Raw genomic sequence first — 16,485 nt, 5'->3', positions numbered from 1 at the left:
GTCATACTATATATAATCCATTGTATGGGATACAGTGAGGAGGGCAAGTCCTTTCCCTTTCTCATGGAGCTTACATCCCAATGAGGAAAGACAGACAATGGACATCTAATAAAACCTATAAATAAGATACAAGTAAAATCATTTTAGATACTGATAAGTGTATGGAAGAAATCTTGGTGATTTCATGTAGTGTTGAGGGAACTCCAACAAAGGTGGTCAGAGAAGGCCTCTAGTTGGAGCTGGAGGCAGCCAACTGAAGATCTGGGAGAAGCACCCCAGGCAGAGGGGAAAGACTAAGACGTGGTGAAGATCAGCATTGTCATAGGACTGAATGGGGATGGTGGGACTAAGTGAGATGAACCGATGAGAGAAGAGGTAGAGCTGGAGTGAAAACCAGGGCCAGATAAGGTGGCATTAAAGGCTATGGTTTTGTCCTAATTGCAGTGGAAAGTCATTGGAGAGCATTAAGCAAGGGGATGGTATGATCAGATTTATAACAGTGGGGGGAAAGGGAGGGATGGGAGGGGAGGGGGCACAGGGAGAAATGCTGCTGTTAGCCATTTGCCTCTCTCTAGGGGGTGAGAGTAGAGCAAAAGGTAAAACATTTTTATTAAATTAAAAAGAAAAGAGGCCGAAACCGGTTTGGCTCAGTGGCTAGAGCGTCGGCTTGCGGACTGAAAGGTCCCAGGTTCGATTCCGGTCAAGGGCATATACCTGGGTTGCGGGCACATCCCCAGTAGGAGATGTGCAGGAGGCAGCTGATCGATGTTTCTCTCTCATCGATGTTTCTAACTCTCTCTCTCTCCCTTCCTCTCTGTAAAAAATCAATAAAATATATAAAAAAATAAAAATAAAAAATAAAAAAAAAAAGAAAAGAGGCCTTTCAAGTAGAACAGAGGAGTGGAGGTGACTTAGACTTGGACTGTGGTGGAATGGGAGGTGAGAAGCGGTTGGATTTGGGATTTATTTTGCAGGTTGAGCCGACAGACTTGCTGATGGATTTAACACATAGGGAAGGGAAAGAAGAATCAAAGATGGCTCCTAGGTTTTTGCCTTCGTAACTGGGTATCATTTCTGAGATGATGAAAATGGGAGGCAGGGAGGCAGGGAGGCAAGGTTCTTCTATCTTGTATGTGAATTTTGAGATGCCAAGATCCCCTCCCCCCTACCCCCTCCCCCATCTTTATTAATTCAACAAATAACTGTTGAGGACCTATTTCCTCTGTGCTAAGCACTCTGGGAGGTGCTGGGCATGGAGTGAACCCAGCCCTGCCCTCACAGAGCTGCCCTCTTCCACCAGGTGTGCTCCCAAACAAGTGCTTAGCACAAGAAAACAGACCGAGAGACCCAAGCCGCTACATTTTTCAATTTTATTTAGACCCAGAAATTTGGACACAGAGTAGTCATTATAATATCTCTGAATCTCCTGTCCCAGAGAAATCAAGGAGCCACCGATGAGAGTATAAATAGCAAAAGCATGTGCTGGCTAGCTCTGCTGACTTGACTCAATAATCAATGGAAAAATTAAGCAAGTCACCGAATTTGTTTGCAAAGGTAGAGATAAAACCTTAGTTAATATTTAAAAAGAAGTCCCTTGTTGCCCAGAGCCTGAAAATCATGTCCTAATGCAGTTCTTTTGACTATCCCCGAAGACCAAGTTGCAAAATATACCGTCTTTGAAGTCAGGGATGATGACCTGGTTCTGTTTTCTTTGCTGTGCCTGGGACAGTGTTCTCCGCACCCTGAAAACTGGCCAAGGTTGCTGACCAACACAGTTTGGTCATCACAGGAGGTGTTTTTCCTGAGGTTGGTTTAGTTCTGTACATTTGGGCAGGGCATAAGGCAAGGACAATTAGGCAAGGCATAGGCGTGTGAAAGCTGCATAGCACAGGGAATCTAGTCAATAGTATTGGAACAACTATGTGTGGTGCCAGGTGGATACTTGAAATGTTGGAGGATCACTTTGAAAAGTATTTGGTTGCCCTAACCGGTTTGGCTCAGTGGACAGAGCGTCGGCCTACGGACTGAAGGGTCCCAGGTTCGATTCCGGTCAGGGGCATGTACCTTGGTTGCGGGCACATCCCCAGTAGGGAGTGTGCAGGAGGCAGCTGATCGGTGTTTCTCTCTCATCGATGTTTCTCGCTCTCTATCCCTCACCCTTCCTCTCTGTGAAAAATCAATAAAATATATATATTTTTTAAAAAGTATATGGTTGTCTAGCAACTATGCTGTACATGAAACTAATACAAAATAATATTGAATGTGAACTGTAATTGAAAAATAAAATGAGAAAGCTTTGTGGGAAAGAGGCGTCACTTGATAAACTTTTGAGTTGGGAGTCAACTAGTATGAAGCAAACAAGAAATATGACTTTTGCCCTACCCGGTTTGGCTCAGTGGATAGAGCGTCGGTCTGCGGACTGAAGGGTCCCAGGTTCGATTCCGGTCAAGGGCATGTACCTTGGTTGCGGGCACATCCCCAATAGGGGGTGTGCAAGAGGCAGCTGATTGATGTTTCTCTCTCATCAATGTTTTTAACTCTCTATCGCTCTCCCTTCCTCTCAAAAAAAATCAGTAAAATATATATTTTTAAAAGAAATATGACTTTTAAAGATAGAACTATTATAAAGTCATTGTTTATTGTGTCCAAGTTAATTTGCATAACCTAGTAGCTTTTACAAACTGCCTTTTCAAAGCCTGGAGTAACTCCTTTTGTTTACCTTTTCAGGAAAGGGTCACCAAACTTGCACCACGCCCTCAGTCAGAAGAGGATCTGTCTGCCCTATTTGAAGCTTCAATGAAACTGTATTAATTTTCATTTTCACTGAAAGAATTGGCTGTGATAGTTCTGAAATCAGAAGTTGATCTAGTCAGAGCTCCACACATAACTTACCTGTTACCAGTTTGAATGTGATATAAATGTATCCTGCAGAAGATTCCATGATGCTCAAAAGTCAAGCTACTTCCATTATACAGGTTAGACAAATGCCCAAAAGTATTGGACCCTGGTTTGTGTTCCTTCCCTATATTCTGAAGACTGTCCCTGCTTCATGTATCAATTGGGTAAAAGCTCAGTATCAAAAATATCAATGTCCATATCCTATGTGCAGTAATCCATGTCTAGAAATTTATACTATAAAAGCACTATCATGAATGGGTAAAGAAATATGGCAAAAATGTTCCTGGCAGCATTTTTTTCTAACAAAAAATTTGAAAGAACGTAAATATTCATTAATAATATATTGGTAAATAAATTACAGTATAGTAAATAATAGAGTGCTATTGTGTTATTAATAAGAATGAAGTAAAATGATTGGAAATATGTTCATGATATACTGCTAAGTTGGAAAAAAATAAGTTGCTGAACAATTATATATTAGTATGGTTCGGTTTTTATGTTTTTAATTACATGTAAATATGTGTTTATATATACATAGAAAAGAAGGATGCACATCAAAATATTAAAAGTTATCACAGGAGAAATGGAATTTGAGGTATAGAGACTTAAGAGAAAATACTTTATATTTTAGACTTTCACTTTTTATTTTATAAATGTCTATATTGTTTGGATTTGTTACAACGAGCAAAGAAGTAATTTTAAAGGAGGGGGGAGAAAAGAAAGAAAAATACATGTTCCTGTGTTAGGTCAGATTCATGTTGTTTTATAAAAATACTAGGGGCCCGGTGCACGAAATTCGTGCACTGGGTGTGTGTGTGGGGGAGTGTCCCTCAGCCCAGCCTGCCCCCTCTCACATACTGGGAGCCCTCCGGCGTTGACCCCCATCACCCTCCAATCGCAGGATCGGCCCCTTGCCCAGGCCTGATGCCTCTGGCCTAGGCGTCCGGCCCGGGCAGCGGGGACCTGCAGTGGCAGCGGGGGGGTGCCGCGATCGCGCGGGCTCCGCCCCTGCCGGACACCTCTGGCTGAAGCGTCCAGCCCGGACAGCGGGGACCCGCAGCTGCAGCGGCCCCACTATCGTGGGCTTCGCTTTAGGCCCAGGCAAGGGACCCCTAGCTCCTGGGACTGCCAGCTTCGACTGAGCCCAGCTCCCATCGCTGGCTCCACCCCTACTTCCTGCTATCACTGGCCAGGGCGGAAAAGGCACCTGACTCTCCAATCATGGCTGGGGGGCAGGGCAAAGGCGGCCCCAGGGCCGCCTTTGCCCTGCCCCCCAGCTCTTAGCTCCCCCCTGGGTTTCCAATCACTGTCAGTGGCAGGGGGCTTCTTCCTGCTTTCCCTTTCGCCTCCCTGCATTGTGCCTACATATGCAAATTAACCGCCATCTTGTTGGCAGTTAACTGCCAATCTTAGTTGGCAGTTAATTTGCATATAGCCCTGATTAGCCAATGAAAAGGGTAGCTCGTACGCCAATTACCATTTTTCTCTTTTATTAGTGTTGACTAGTAACTAATATTTAAAAGGTAAAAACAAATACAAAGGGATAAAATATTAGAGACTGATCTTCTGCCAAAGAAAATGTTCTTTTGAGAAAAACGCGAACTTTTTTTTAATTGAGGTAGCATTGGTCAGTAACATTACATAAGTTTCCGGTGTACAGCGTTACAATTAGATATCTGTGTACACTATAGCTTGCTCGCTACCCAAAGTCTAGTTTCCATCTGTCACCAGGCATTTGAACCGCTTTAATTTTGCTCTCCTCCATTTTTCCCCTCTAGTAACCACCAATCTGCAGTCTATATTCATGAATTTGTTTTTTGTCTTGTTTTGGTTTGTTTGTTTGTTGTTTTATATTCCCCCTTTGAGTGAAATCATATTGTTTTTGTCCTTTTCCAGCTGACATATTTCACTTAGCACCCATGTTGTTGCACGTGGCAATATTTCAACTTTTTTATGGCTCGGTAGTATTCCATTGTAAATACGTACCGAATCTTCTTTACCCATTCATCCGTCAATGGACACTTAGGAGTTTTCATATCTTAGCTATTGTAAATAATCCTGCAATGAACATAGGGGTGCACATAACTTTTCAAATTAGAAAACACTAACATTTTACATGGTAATTCCCTCTTTGGAAAAATGTTCCTGGTGCTCAGAATAAGTTAATCCAAGAGCAAGCAGTTTTGTAGTTTGCAGATGGTAGCCTTGCATATGGAATCTAAGGAGCATGATGGTCGGCCTCCCTGTTATTCCCGACCTGCAGAAACTTCTATGTCTCATTTTTCCCCAGAAGGGTTCCCACACTGAGGTCTGTCTGCTCAAGCTTTGGGGTCTAGATCTCAGTGTATGTGTGGAATTATTCACATTTTAAATTGAATTAAAGTTTTAATCACCTAAGTCATATCTATTTATTTAATCACATCAGGGCATCATTGTTCCATTCAACCTTCCCAGACCCACTTTATCTCTATAAAGATCTTTATTTCCTTGAGATTTTGAAAATAACATTTAAATAATGTTTATTGTAAAATAATTTGAGATATAAACATGCATTTTCTATCTCTCTTAAGTGTTGGATGCCTTTACTACCGGTAGCCAGATGTCTAAATGTGACTCACCAGGAAGAGTGTTTGTTATTCATATTGATGATGACTCTAAAGGAAGGATTTAAAGGTCAAGCATGAAGAATCAGACTAAGGAGGCCTTCATATTTTTTTATCTTAATACCAATCATTTTTGATCCTCACACTTTAAGTATATGAAAAAGGTATGTTTCTTGACGTACCAGCTATTAACAGAGTGTGAGGGAGGAGATTAAGCCCATTTCCATAAACCAAACACTTCGATGTTTCTGAGACAATTGAGTGCATTTTTCTAAATAAAATCCTTTTTATTTTATTTTCAAAAATCAGTAAGTCCTCAGGTCTCACAGCTCCACTTATATGGATTAATTTACTTGCAAGGGCAAGAAACATTAAAGAACAGTATTCGAAAGTTTGTGAAATATCACTTTTATAAAACTATCCTCTATGGTGGCATTTTCACTTAAAATACATGCACATCCAAATTTATTTCATGATACAAAATACTAACCTGTTTCAAATGAGTCATGTTTCTACAGTTTTTGTCAAGTGCCACAATAAATAACTGGCTGGTTTTGCACTCCTGTCCCTTCTCTATGCATCAGGAGTGCTGTGTTGGGCTTGGCATTGTTTATGTAGCTGTGGACACAGCTGTGGGGTGTTTTCAGTGGTCAATGAACTAAGTCTGCTCTTATAAAATCCAGACAGGTACAGTATCAAAATAGAGAGCAAGAAAAAATTGCTTTTCTGGCCTTTTAACCCTGAGAAAGATTAATGGTTGTTTGGATTAGAAACTGTACCCTAATGAGGGACTGTTGCCTCTGGGGAGTGGGTATGAGAGAGGGGACTGCTCACCTCTGGGTCAGTACCGCACAGGCCGCTGTGTCTCTGATGACCAGCAACCCCAGTCTGAGACAGCTGCCTGGGCCGGGGCTCCTCCATTAAATGCACGATCCCCTGAGACCTGCTGAGGAGGCCAGGCCACCTCCCAGCCATCACCATCACAATGGCCTGCGCCAGGAAAAGCCACCCGTGGGCAGAAATTGGTTCTTGGAGCCCTAGGCTGAATGACCAGCAGCTGGGGGTAGGAGGGTCTACTTTCTCATGCTATTATTCCACTGTCTTTCCAACCACCCCACCAACTCTCAGAATAAATAAATGTATAAGCCTCACAAATTGCAATCCTGTTGGTGATTTTGTCCCATGTGAAATCCCTCAGGAAGCTATGAGGAGGACAGCTAACTTTAAAATAACCTCATCTTATTCATTCTGGTTTTAAATATTAAGCTTTTGCATTATGGTGCTTTTACTTGATTTTCCAATTTATGAAATTGGAAACTAAAATAATCACAAGCGAAAATGAGAGGGAAAAAATACCATCATGCCATTATCCAAACACAGCTGTTATCATTTGATATATTTCCTCTCCATCTTTTTCATTCCATCTAGCTCTTAAGGCCTAACATTTTCAGCATTTTCTATGTTGCCATAGAATCTTCATAACCATTCATTTAAAAGGTGCATGATAGTTTATTGAACAGGAATTTAATTTATTCTTATAGGGCTTCAAGATTGCTTCCAAATTTTACCCTCCCAATACCATAGCAATGAATATTGTGTATACAGATATTTTCATACTCTAAATTAATTTCTGAGGCTAATTCATCCCCAAATGAAATTTTACAGTAGAATATGGACATTTTTATGACTCTTGATTTATAGTGTTAAATTATATACATCTCACTATTGTTTTATTTATTTTTCTAAATATAGTTTATTGGTTTTTTACATAGAGGAAGGGATAGGGATAGAGAGTCAGAAACATCGATGAGAGAGAAACATCGATCAGCTGCCTACTGCACACTCCCCACTGGGTATGGGCCCGCAACCAAGGTACATGCCCTTGACCGGAATCGAACCCGGGACCCTTGAGTCCGCAGGCCCATACTCTATCTACTGAGCCAAACCGGTTAGGGCTCACTATTGTTTTAAATGCTGCTTACCTATCCTTCAAACTTACTTCTCTTCAAAACCAATAGTAGTGTACAGAATAGGCAATATAATCAATAATATTATAATAACTATGTATGGTGCCAAGTGGGCACTTGAAATATCTAGGAGAACACTTTATAAAATATATAATTGTCTAACCATTAAGCTAAACACCTGAAACTAATATAAAATAATATTGATTGTAAACTGTAATTTAAAATAAAACTTTAAATGAACAAATCAACAAGTAATGAAACAAAGTTCACAAAGGACCAGGTAGACCTGCACATTTCAGCTGTGGTTTTTCTATTATGTCAACATAGTTTAACAATTCACATGAACAAATTAAAATTTTCAAATAAAATTATGAAGCTTACTTTAGTGTTATATTACTGACTCAAGTGAAACTATATATAGATCACTAAGTCTATTTTTCTTGGTCACTTACTTTTTTTTTTCTTTCTAGGACCCTCTTTGGGCCCCTAAGTCTATGATCTGTGTTATTACATTCATGGTCCTCAATATTGCTGGCCAAGAAAAAAGACCCAAGGAAGCCACATGAAAACATAAGTGTCCTTTTCTCTAAGGATGTTCTAGAATCATTTGCACCTGTGAGTGAAAGCTTTGCTGCACTTGGGAGGGAGGTGAGTGACACCCAACAACCCTCCCCCCCCCCCAAAAAAAACAACAAAATCCCTTCCAAGGATCCAAGTTGCTCTCTAATCCAAAATCTCTCAAAGCTTTGCAGCTGTGCACAGTGGTCCCATGGTGGCTTTGGCAACATTTACTGGGGACCAATCTGAACTTTATACTAAGCATTGCATATGAAAAAAAGAATAATTGTAAAATCTATAAAAATAAAAGCGTAATATGCTAATTAGACCAGACATCCTTCCAGACGTCCTTCCGTCCTTCCGGATGAAGCTGGGGCTATGAGGGAAGCCCTGGTCTCTGGTGCCAGAGGGAAGCCAGTGCCAGCAGCTGGGGGAAGGAAGGCCTACTCTTGCACGAATTTCTTGCATTGGACCTCTAGTGGTATATAATTGAAGAGATGTCCAAATAGTAAAAATAGGCTGGAGTGACAGCCTGATTAAGAACAGGCTAGTTTCTTTCATTTTTTACATCTCACTTAACAACTACAATAAACTCAGTACCTTAAAAAGTAGTTTCCCAAACATTGATTTGGGGAGAGGAGGAGAATTGGGGCTCTGCGGGCAGGGGTGTTTTGGAGGGGGCTAGAGAATAATTACAGGAACATGACATTTAGTAGTATTTTTAACCAAACTATTGACACTTAAAAATATCAACTCTTGCCTGGCCAGTGTGGCACCGGGAGGTCACCAGCTAAGGGCACAGGCCTGTGTTGCGGGCTGATCCCCAGTGGGGGCCGTGCGGGGCATGACCAGTCAGTTTCTATCTCTCTCTCTCCCTTCCTCTCTTTAAGGAAAAAAAAATCAACTCTTATGAAACACGGACATCTATTTAGTAGAATACTATTACAGCTGGCAATAATAAACTAAAGACAATAATAATACAGGCATACCTCATTTTATTGCACTTTGCTTTATTGCACTTCAGTTTGACACACTGAAGGTTTGTGGCACCCCTGGGTTGAGCAAGTCTAGTGGAACCATTTTTTCCCAACAGCATTTGCTGACTTCATATCTCTTTGTCACATTTTGGTAATTCTCACAATATTTCAAACGTTTTCATTATTGTATTTTTTGTGATCTGTGATGAGTGATCTTCAATGTTACTGTTGTAATTATTTTGGGGTGCCATGAACCATGCCATATAAGATGGAGGACTTAATAAATGTTGTGTGTCTGACTTCTCCATTGACTGGCCAATCCCCCCATCTTTTTCCCTCTCCTCAGGCCTCCGTATTCGCTGAGACACAATATTGAAATTAGGCCAATTAATAAGCCTACAACAGCCTCTAAGTGTTCAAGTGAAAGCAAGAGTTGCGTGTCTCTCACTTTCAATCAAAAGCTAGAAATGATTAAGCTTAGTGAAGAAGGCATGTTGGAAGCTGAGATAGGCTAAGAGCTAGGCAGGCCTCTTGCGCCAGTTAGCCAAGTTGTGAAAGCAAAGGAAAAGTTCTTGAAGGAAATTACGTAAAAGTGCTACTCCAGTGACCACATAAATGATAAGAAAGTGAAAGAGCCTTATTGCTGATATGGAGAGAGTTTTAGTAGTTTGGATAGATGGAACCAGCTATAATATTCCCTTAAGCCAAACCCTAATCCAGATCGAGGCCCTAATTCTCTTCAGTACTGTGAAGGTTGGGAAGGTGGGGAAGCTGCAGAAGAAAAGTTTGAAGCTAGCAGAGGTCTGTTCGTGATGTTTAAGGGAAAAAAACAGTCTCCATAAAAGTGCAAGGTGAGCCCATGCAGTATGGCTCAATGGTTGAGCGTTGATCTATGAAATAGGAAGTTACGGTTCAATTCCAGGGCACATGCCCGGGTTGTGGGCTCAATCCCCAGTAAGGGACGTGCAGGAGGCAGCCGATCAATGATTCTCTCTGATCGCTGATGTTTCTATCTCTCTCTCCATCTCCTTTCCTCTCTGAAATATATATATATACAATATACACAATATACACATATACAAGATGAAGCAGCAAGTGCTGATATAGCAGCTGCTGCAAGTTATCCAGAAGTTGGCAGAATAGAAAGGAAAGGAGAAAATGAAACAACCATTCTGATTTTTTTCCTATTCAATCTGATTTTTCATTGGCCAAGTTCTCAAACTTTATGAGTGAATAAATACACTCCTGCATCCCTGGATCCTTAGTTATAACCAATGAATATCAGAACTAACATCCCTTACTTGTTATATCCTGATATAAGAACAACCTGGCAAAAAGCAAAAAGTGTTCTAGGATCTACTTTTTAAAGTCCTGGACCATTAAGAAAGTTGGGAGGGCAGCCTGGGGGTTCACAGAACTTAGGAGTTTCCTCTTACAGATCAATGCAGAGAGAACCCCCTAGCTGAGCCAATGAGGGACAACTTTATAAAAAGCAGACACTGTTTATCCATACAAAAGAAAATCTTCCTACCAGTAGTAATGTATTAACATCTGAGCAGCTTTTCCATTATGAATCTGACATTTCCTTCTTCAGAGCCCAGTTTGAGCGCTTTTCATTTTTAAAATGAAATAATAAAGCCATCAACACACACAAAAAAAAGCTATGCAATATTTATAATCAGGGGTTTTTAGAGTGTATTTTACGTTAAAGAAAAGATTGAATTTCTAGGCCTTCCCTAATAACTCCCTTAAAACCTTCAGCTTTAAAATGAGAGACTCAAATTCTCTGGTCTTAATTTTTGTGTGGCTTCTTATTTCTTTGTTATCCCCTCTAAAACTTAAAATCCTCTCAACATCGCTTCAACTGCTTCCATTGAACTGGCAGCAGGCTGATCTTTTTATTGGTGGGTAATGGAGTTAGTTTGATTGCTGACATAGGAACAATGAGAGGATAAACAATCCCATTGTGGCCATGAAATTCCCCATCTGTTGAGTGCGGTCATGACTGAAGAACGCTGGGCAGAGACACATGAATGAACCCACCATGCCTGATGTTAAGGACATCCGACATACAAGCTGAACATGTGGCTTCATAAATCAAAAGCTAATAGCAACTTTGATTGCTCATGTCATTAACTTGCCAGCCGTTTAAATACCTAAAAATTTACCATAATGTTGAGCATGGGGACCTGATTTGCAATTTGGATCTTACCAAGAAACCAGAGGTAGCAAGGGAAGCCAAGAGTCATTTTCTAAGTTGTTTAAAAAAAGCTATTAAACACCAATGACTTTACTTGGCGGGGGGGGGGGGGGTGGCTTTTTCAGATGCATGCAGATGAAATATATGATGTCTGGAGTTGGTTTCAAAATAAAATGGGAGTAAATCAAGATATAGATGAAAAAAGGTTGCCTATCAGTTGCTCATTGATAAAAATGAGTTATGGAAAGCTGGGGTTTATTATACTATACTAGAGGCCCAGTGCACAAATTCGTGCATGGGTGGGGTCCAGCCAGCCTGCCCCGATCAGACTGATGGGGCCAGGCTGGCCGGGGGAGGGGCCACGGGCGGTTGGCCAGCCGGCCCGCCCCCCGGTCGAACTCCGGGTCAAGGAGACAATTTGCATATTAGCCTTTTATTATATAGGATTCTTCACTTTTGTATATGTTTAAAACTATTCAGAATGAAAAAATTTTTAAAATTGAATAAGCTGGAAAATGGGAACTTGCATTGTATAGTACAAGCATTGTTGCCTAATTCTATCTTTTCCTAAAGAAAAAGAAAAAATTATGCTCACACAACAGTTCAAGCATTGAACAAGGCAAATAAGGCATCCTCGCTAAACAGGAAAGCAACACATTTCAAGAGGGAGATCTGGCGACACCTACTGTGGTTTTTCAGAAACCAACGTCACTCCACTGAGGAGAACCACCTTGCCCAACCAAGGTGGCCGCCCTCCAGTGCGTCAAGAAGGATGTCAATTCGGAGGCCTTATTTAGCATAAAATACAGGTTACTCAATTAGATTTGAATTTCAGCAAACAACATAAATTTTAGTATAATTATGCCCCATGCAATCTTTGAGATATACATATACTAGGAAAACTATTTGTTGTTATTCTTAAATTAAAACTTAACTGGGTAATGTATATTTTATCTGACTACCTATACTCCAAGCACCTGCCCTCATATAAGGAGTCTTCTTCACCCACAAAGAACATCACTTTGCATGCGTTAAAGATCAAAACCACCTCTCTCTCTCTCTCTCTCTCTCTCTCTCTCTCTCTCTCTCTCTCTCTCTCTTTCTCTCTCTTACACACACACACACACACACACACACACACGAACTGAAAGTTGGATGTTATACCTGCTAAAATTACAAGTGTATCTCCACAGTCTGGTGCCCCCAAGTCTGCAAAGACTCGCACTGTGGCATGGTGTAGAGTCCAGGTTTTGGAGTCATGACTAACCCAGGTTAGGGACTATTTTCTGTAAAACGGTAGTAGGCCCACCTTGCAGGGTTATTGTAGGGTGAATGTATAAAGTGCCTGGTACATAATAGGTATTCAACAGTAAATTATCCGCATAGTGTCTGGCACATGATGAATTCTATAAATGTGCTGTGAATGGGTGAACCCTGCAAGGTCCAAGCCAGGAACCCGCAGACCACCATTCACATTGAAGGCTACCGCCCCTCTTCTCAGCCACTAAATCCACATCCCCCCAATGGTTTTGAAATCATGTATAGTACATTCTTCTGGGAACCATTCCAGGTCTTCAGAATCAGAAGGAACAAGTGTAGGGCCCAGGCATGGGGGTGTTTATCAAGCTGCTTAGCAGAGCTGATGTGCAGCCAGGCTTAAGAACCACAGATCCAATTCTTGGAGGAGCACTTTGTCAAGAATCCTCTTCTGTTCACTAGTGGTTCTCAATCTCTACCAAATCTCAGAAGCCCTGGAGAGCTTGTTCAAACACAGATTGCTGGGCTCTCTACCCCAGAGTTTCTGGTTGTGGTTGGAGGGCGGGGAGCTGAGAATTTGCCTGTCTAACAAGTTGCCAGGTGCTGCTGACCTGCGGTCTGGGGACAATTTGAGAACCACCTCACTCTATCTAAACCCTACCTGCATATTATAATCACGGGGGGTGTTTTTTATACATAGGCTTGGGCCCTAGGGAGTCATATTTAAATAGTCTGGGGTAGGCGTGGGGACACTTGAGTGCCTCATAATTCTAATGCACCCAGGTCAGGAACATCTGCTCTCCTTACGTGAACTCTCTGCTCTCACGACCTGTACACCCTGGGACCAGCAAGGAGGGCTTCACAGGGGCCCCTTAGAAACTCGGTCTCTCAGGCCCACTCCAGACCTGTGGAATCACAATCTGCACTTTAACTAGATCCCCAGTGATTCCCATGCACATGAAAGCCTACACGGAACTTCCTCAGAGAGGACTTCTTCAGCACCTTTGAGAGGGTGGATCTGCAGAGCTCCCAGGTTGGAGGGAGAAACAGAATTAGCAACCCTCAGCTCTTCCCATTAGCCAAACGGGTAACCACGCATTTTGCAGAGCACACAGTAAAGAAATAAAGGCTTCCATTGACATTAGTTGATTTCCCTTGGAGTAAGTACAGAAGCAGATTTTTATTTTGATTATTTTGAATTTTTATGAGTTTACTTGAGCCAAATGGACAACATATGCCAGGGAGCAAGATCTCAAATGTCCCAGAGAATAAGTTTTTCAGCTTCTTCTATGCATTTGAAATTACAGGATAGTTAACAAGATTATTGCTTTCTTGAGGGTGGTTATTTCAAAAGGTGGGTTAACCTAGAATAGATGCACAGAAACAATGGATAGAGCTTGCTCAAGGCAAAGACAAACCTTTTACTAAAAAGTTAGGCACCTGGGACATGACTTCCCACCATATCCTGTCCAGTTAGGAATTTATTGTAACCTTACATAGAAATCCTTTTCTTTTTTGTCCATAATTCCCCCTTTTGGTAATAAACCAATCCGAATGGTGCATCATTGACCAACCTTTTGGTGAGATTGTGTGGTCTCACAGCACTAGGAAGGCTCATTCCTAGGAAGTCTCAGTATTGATGTTGTCTTATTGATCATTGTGGATGGGGTAATACTGTTACCATGGGATCTGAATTGAGACAGAATTCCCCCAAAACAGAAAGGGCAGGTAAGTGGAAGGCAGTCAGGTCTTACGGCCACAAAGCAAAAATTTTAAAGGGTTATAAGTGAACATCCATGTGCCAACAGTGTAGAACTCTCAGCAGTGACTTTCCAAAATCTCGGAGAAGACCCCAGGCCAACACAGACCTCCCTTACTTACTTAGTCTGGTCCTGGACAGAGATTTACCAGTACTCATAGGTGTAATGTATACCTACTATTGTGTACGAATTATAGATTTTGTATTCCAAAATGAGGACTCAGTCATTCACCCCGCCAGACATTGTAAAGTACGTGGGTAAAAGGACCCTAATTGTGTAATGTGGTCAAGATTCTGGACTCAGAGCATAAAAGCCAAACAGGATCATGTTGGCAAAAAATTTAAAGATTAGTAATATCGAGTATTGCCAAGGGTGGGAGGAATAGCCCCTCATATCCTATTGTGAAAGTGTCAACTAATGAAAAATTTTTGGAAGGTAATTTGGAAAAATCCCTCAAAAAATTTTTAAATATTTTTATTGATTTCAGAGAGGAAGGGAGAGGGAGAGAGAGATAGAAACATTAATGATGAGAGAGAATCATTGATTGGCTGCCTCCTGCACTCCCCCTACTGAGGATCAAGCCTGAAACCAGGGCATGTGCCCTTGACTAGAATCAAACCTGGGACCCTTCAGTCCTCAGGCCGATGCTCTATTCACTGAGCCAAACCAGCCAGGACCCTCAATATGTTAAGTATGCATATGCTATGATCCATACTCCCACAACTAGAAATGTAGACAATTAAAATATTAGAAGACATACATAAAGTTCTACTTTGCACCATTATTTCTACTTTTATTTTTTTAAATACATTTTTATTGATTTTCAGAGAGGAAGGGAGAGGAAGAGAGAGATTGAAACATTAATGATGAGAGAGTATCAATGATCGGCTGCTTCCTGCAGGCCCCCTACTGGGGATCGAGCCTGCAACCTGTGCACATGCCCTTGACCGGAATTGAACCGGGACCCTTCAGTCCACAGGCTGACGCTCTATCCACTGAGCCAAACCAGCTAGGGCTATTTCTACTTTTAAAAAATGGAAGTAAGCTATAGGCCTATCAAGAAAGAAATGAATAAATTATTATAATGTAGTTTTATGCTCATCTATTTAAAGATTGGGAACTCTATATATTCACACATGAGTGTGTGCATGGATGTGTGTATGTGTGTATGTGTAGTGTGACTCTATTTCTATTTTTTAAAATTGTATACATACATATATATGAAAAAATCTGGAAATGCACAATACACCCATGAATCTGTGAGCAATGATTGCTTTTAGGAAGTGAGACTAGAATTGGGGAAGTATATATCACTTTTTCTACATACCCATCTACAATTTTTGAATTTGTTATAATAAGTATGTGTTATTTTTATTATTTAAAATATATTTCAAACAGGTAAAAATGACTTAGGAATTGTTTTTTCTGGGTGTGTTTCCTCACTTTAACACATTTAGTTATGTGTTTCAAGCTTATTCATTAAATACAGTACAATATGCTCTATTTGATTAAATTTTGGCTTTCTTAGAAAAAGCCTAATCCAGCCTGGAACCTTTGAGATTAATCCAGGTAACTGATTGGCTACTGGGTACCCAAAAGGGGTCTTAATTTCTATTTAGAACCAGGCCCTTGAAACCATATTTGTGTCTTTTAGTCCCAGCCCTTTAAATAATATTGCCTCTTATGAAGTGTGTGGTTAACCAAACCCCAGACTTCTTTTTTAAAAATTGCTGCTAGCCTGGCCGGTGTGCTCAGTGGTTGAGCGTCGACCCATGAACCAGGAGATTGTGGTTTGATTATCGGTCAGGGCACATGCCCATATTCAGGATTGATCCCTGGTGGGGAGGCGGGAGCAGGGGGCCTGCAGAAGGCAGCTGATTGATGATTCTATCGCATCATTGATGTTTCTATGTCAGTCTTCCTCTCCCTTCCTCTCTCTGAAATCAATAAAAACATATTAAAAAATATTGAGAGAAAAAACCCAGCTCCACTCCATGCTCACCTGAGAGGAGGTGAGCATCACTAACCCAGCCTGATTATCCCCCTGCAGATCCAGGGTAAAAGTTCTAGCTGGGAGAGGGGAGCAGGTGCTCTTACCTCAGCCCATACGTGGTGTGTCTATGGTTATGTGTGCAGGTGGGTGAGGGCCAGCGGGAGAGATGAGGGCTTGGAGATGAAGGTAGTGTTGCAACACAGAGGGGTGGTATGGGGGACTGAGAAAGAGCATAAAGAGGTAGAGATCATGGAGGGAAAGAGTATTGCCCT

The 16,485-nt window shown here is 41.3% G+C and overlaps 1 protein-coding gene across 3 annotated transcripts in view; it reads left to right on the top strand.

The window, feature by feature from the left end:
* Window positions 1–16,485, top strand: part of ADHFE1 (alcohol dehydrogenase iron containing 1) — a 52,597-nt gene that overhangs the window by 28,606 nt on the left and 7,506 nt on the right. The window contains exons 14-16 of one of the 3 annotated variants that reach the window (XR_009449680.1): window positions 2,728–2,975; window positions 5,469–5,665; window positions 7,939–8,116. Coding sequence is in view for 1 of the 3 variants with exons in the window: in XM_059673003.1 (XP_059528986.1) it covers window positions 2,728–2,811 (84 nt within the window). In the remaining 2 variants the exon portion in view is untranslated. Of the gene's footprint in view, window positions 1–2,727; window positions 3,817–5,468; window positions 6,061–7,938; window positions 8,117–16,485 lie in introns of those variants that run through there. The other 2 variants (XR_009449681.1, XM_059673003.1) reach the window with 2 other exon arrangements.

This window comes from Myotis daubentonii, chromosome 17 (assembly GCF_963259705.1).
Source record: "Myotis daubentonii chromosome 17, mMyoDau2.1, whole genome shotgun sequence".
Lineage (NCBI taxonomy): Eukaryota > Metazoa > Chordata > Mammalia > Chiroptera > Vespertilionidae > Myotis > Myotis daubentonii.
This window is presented reverse-complemented; position numbering and strand designations above follow the sequence as displayed.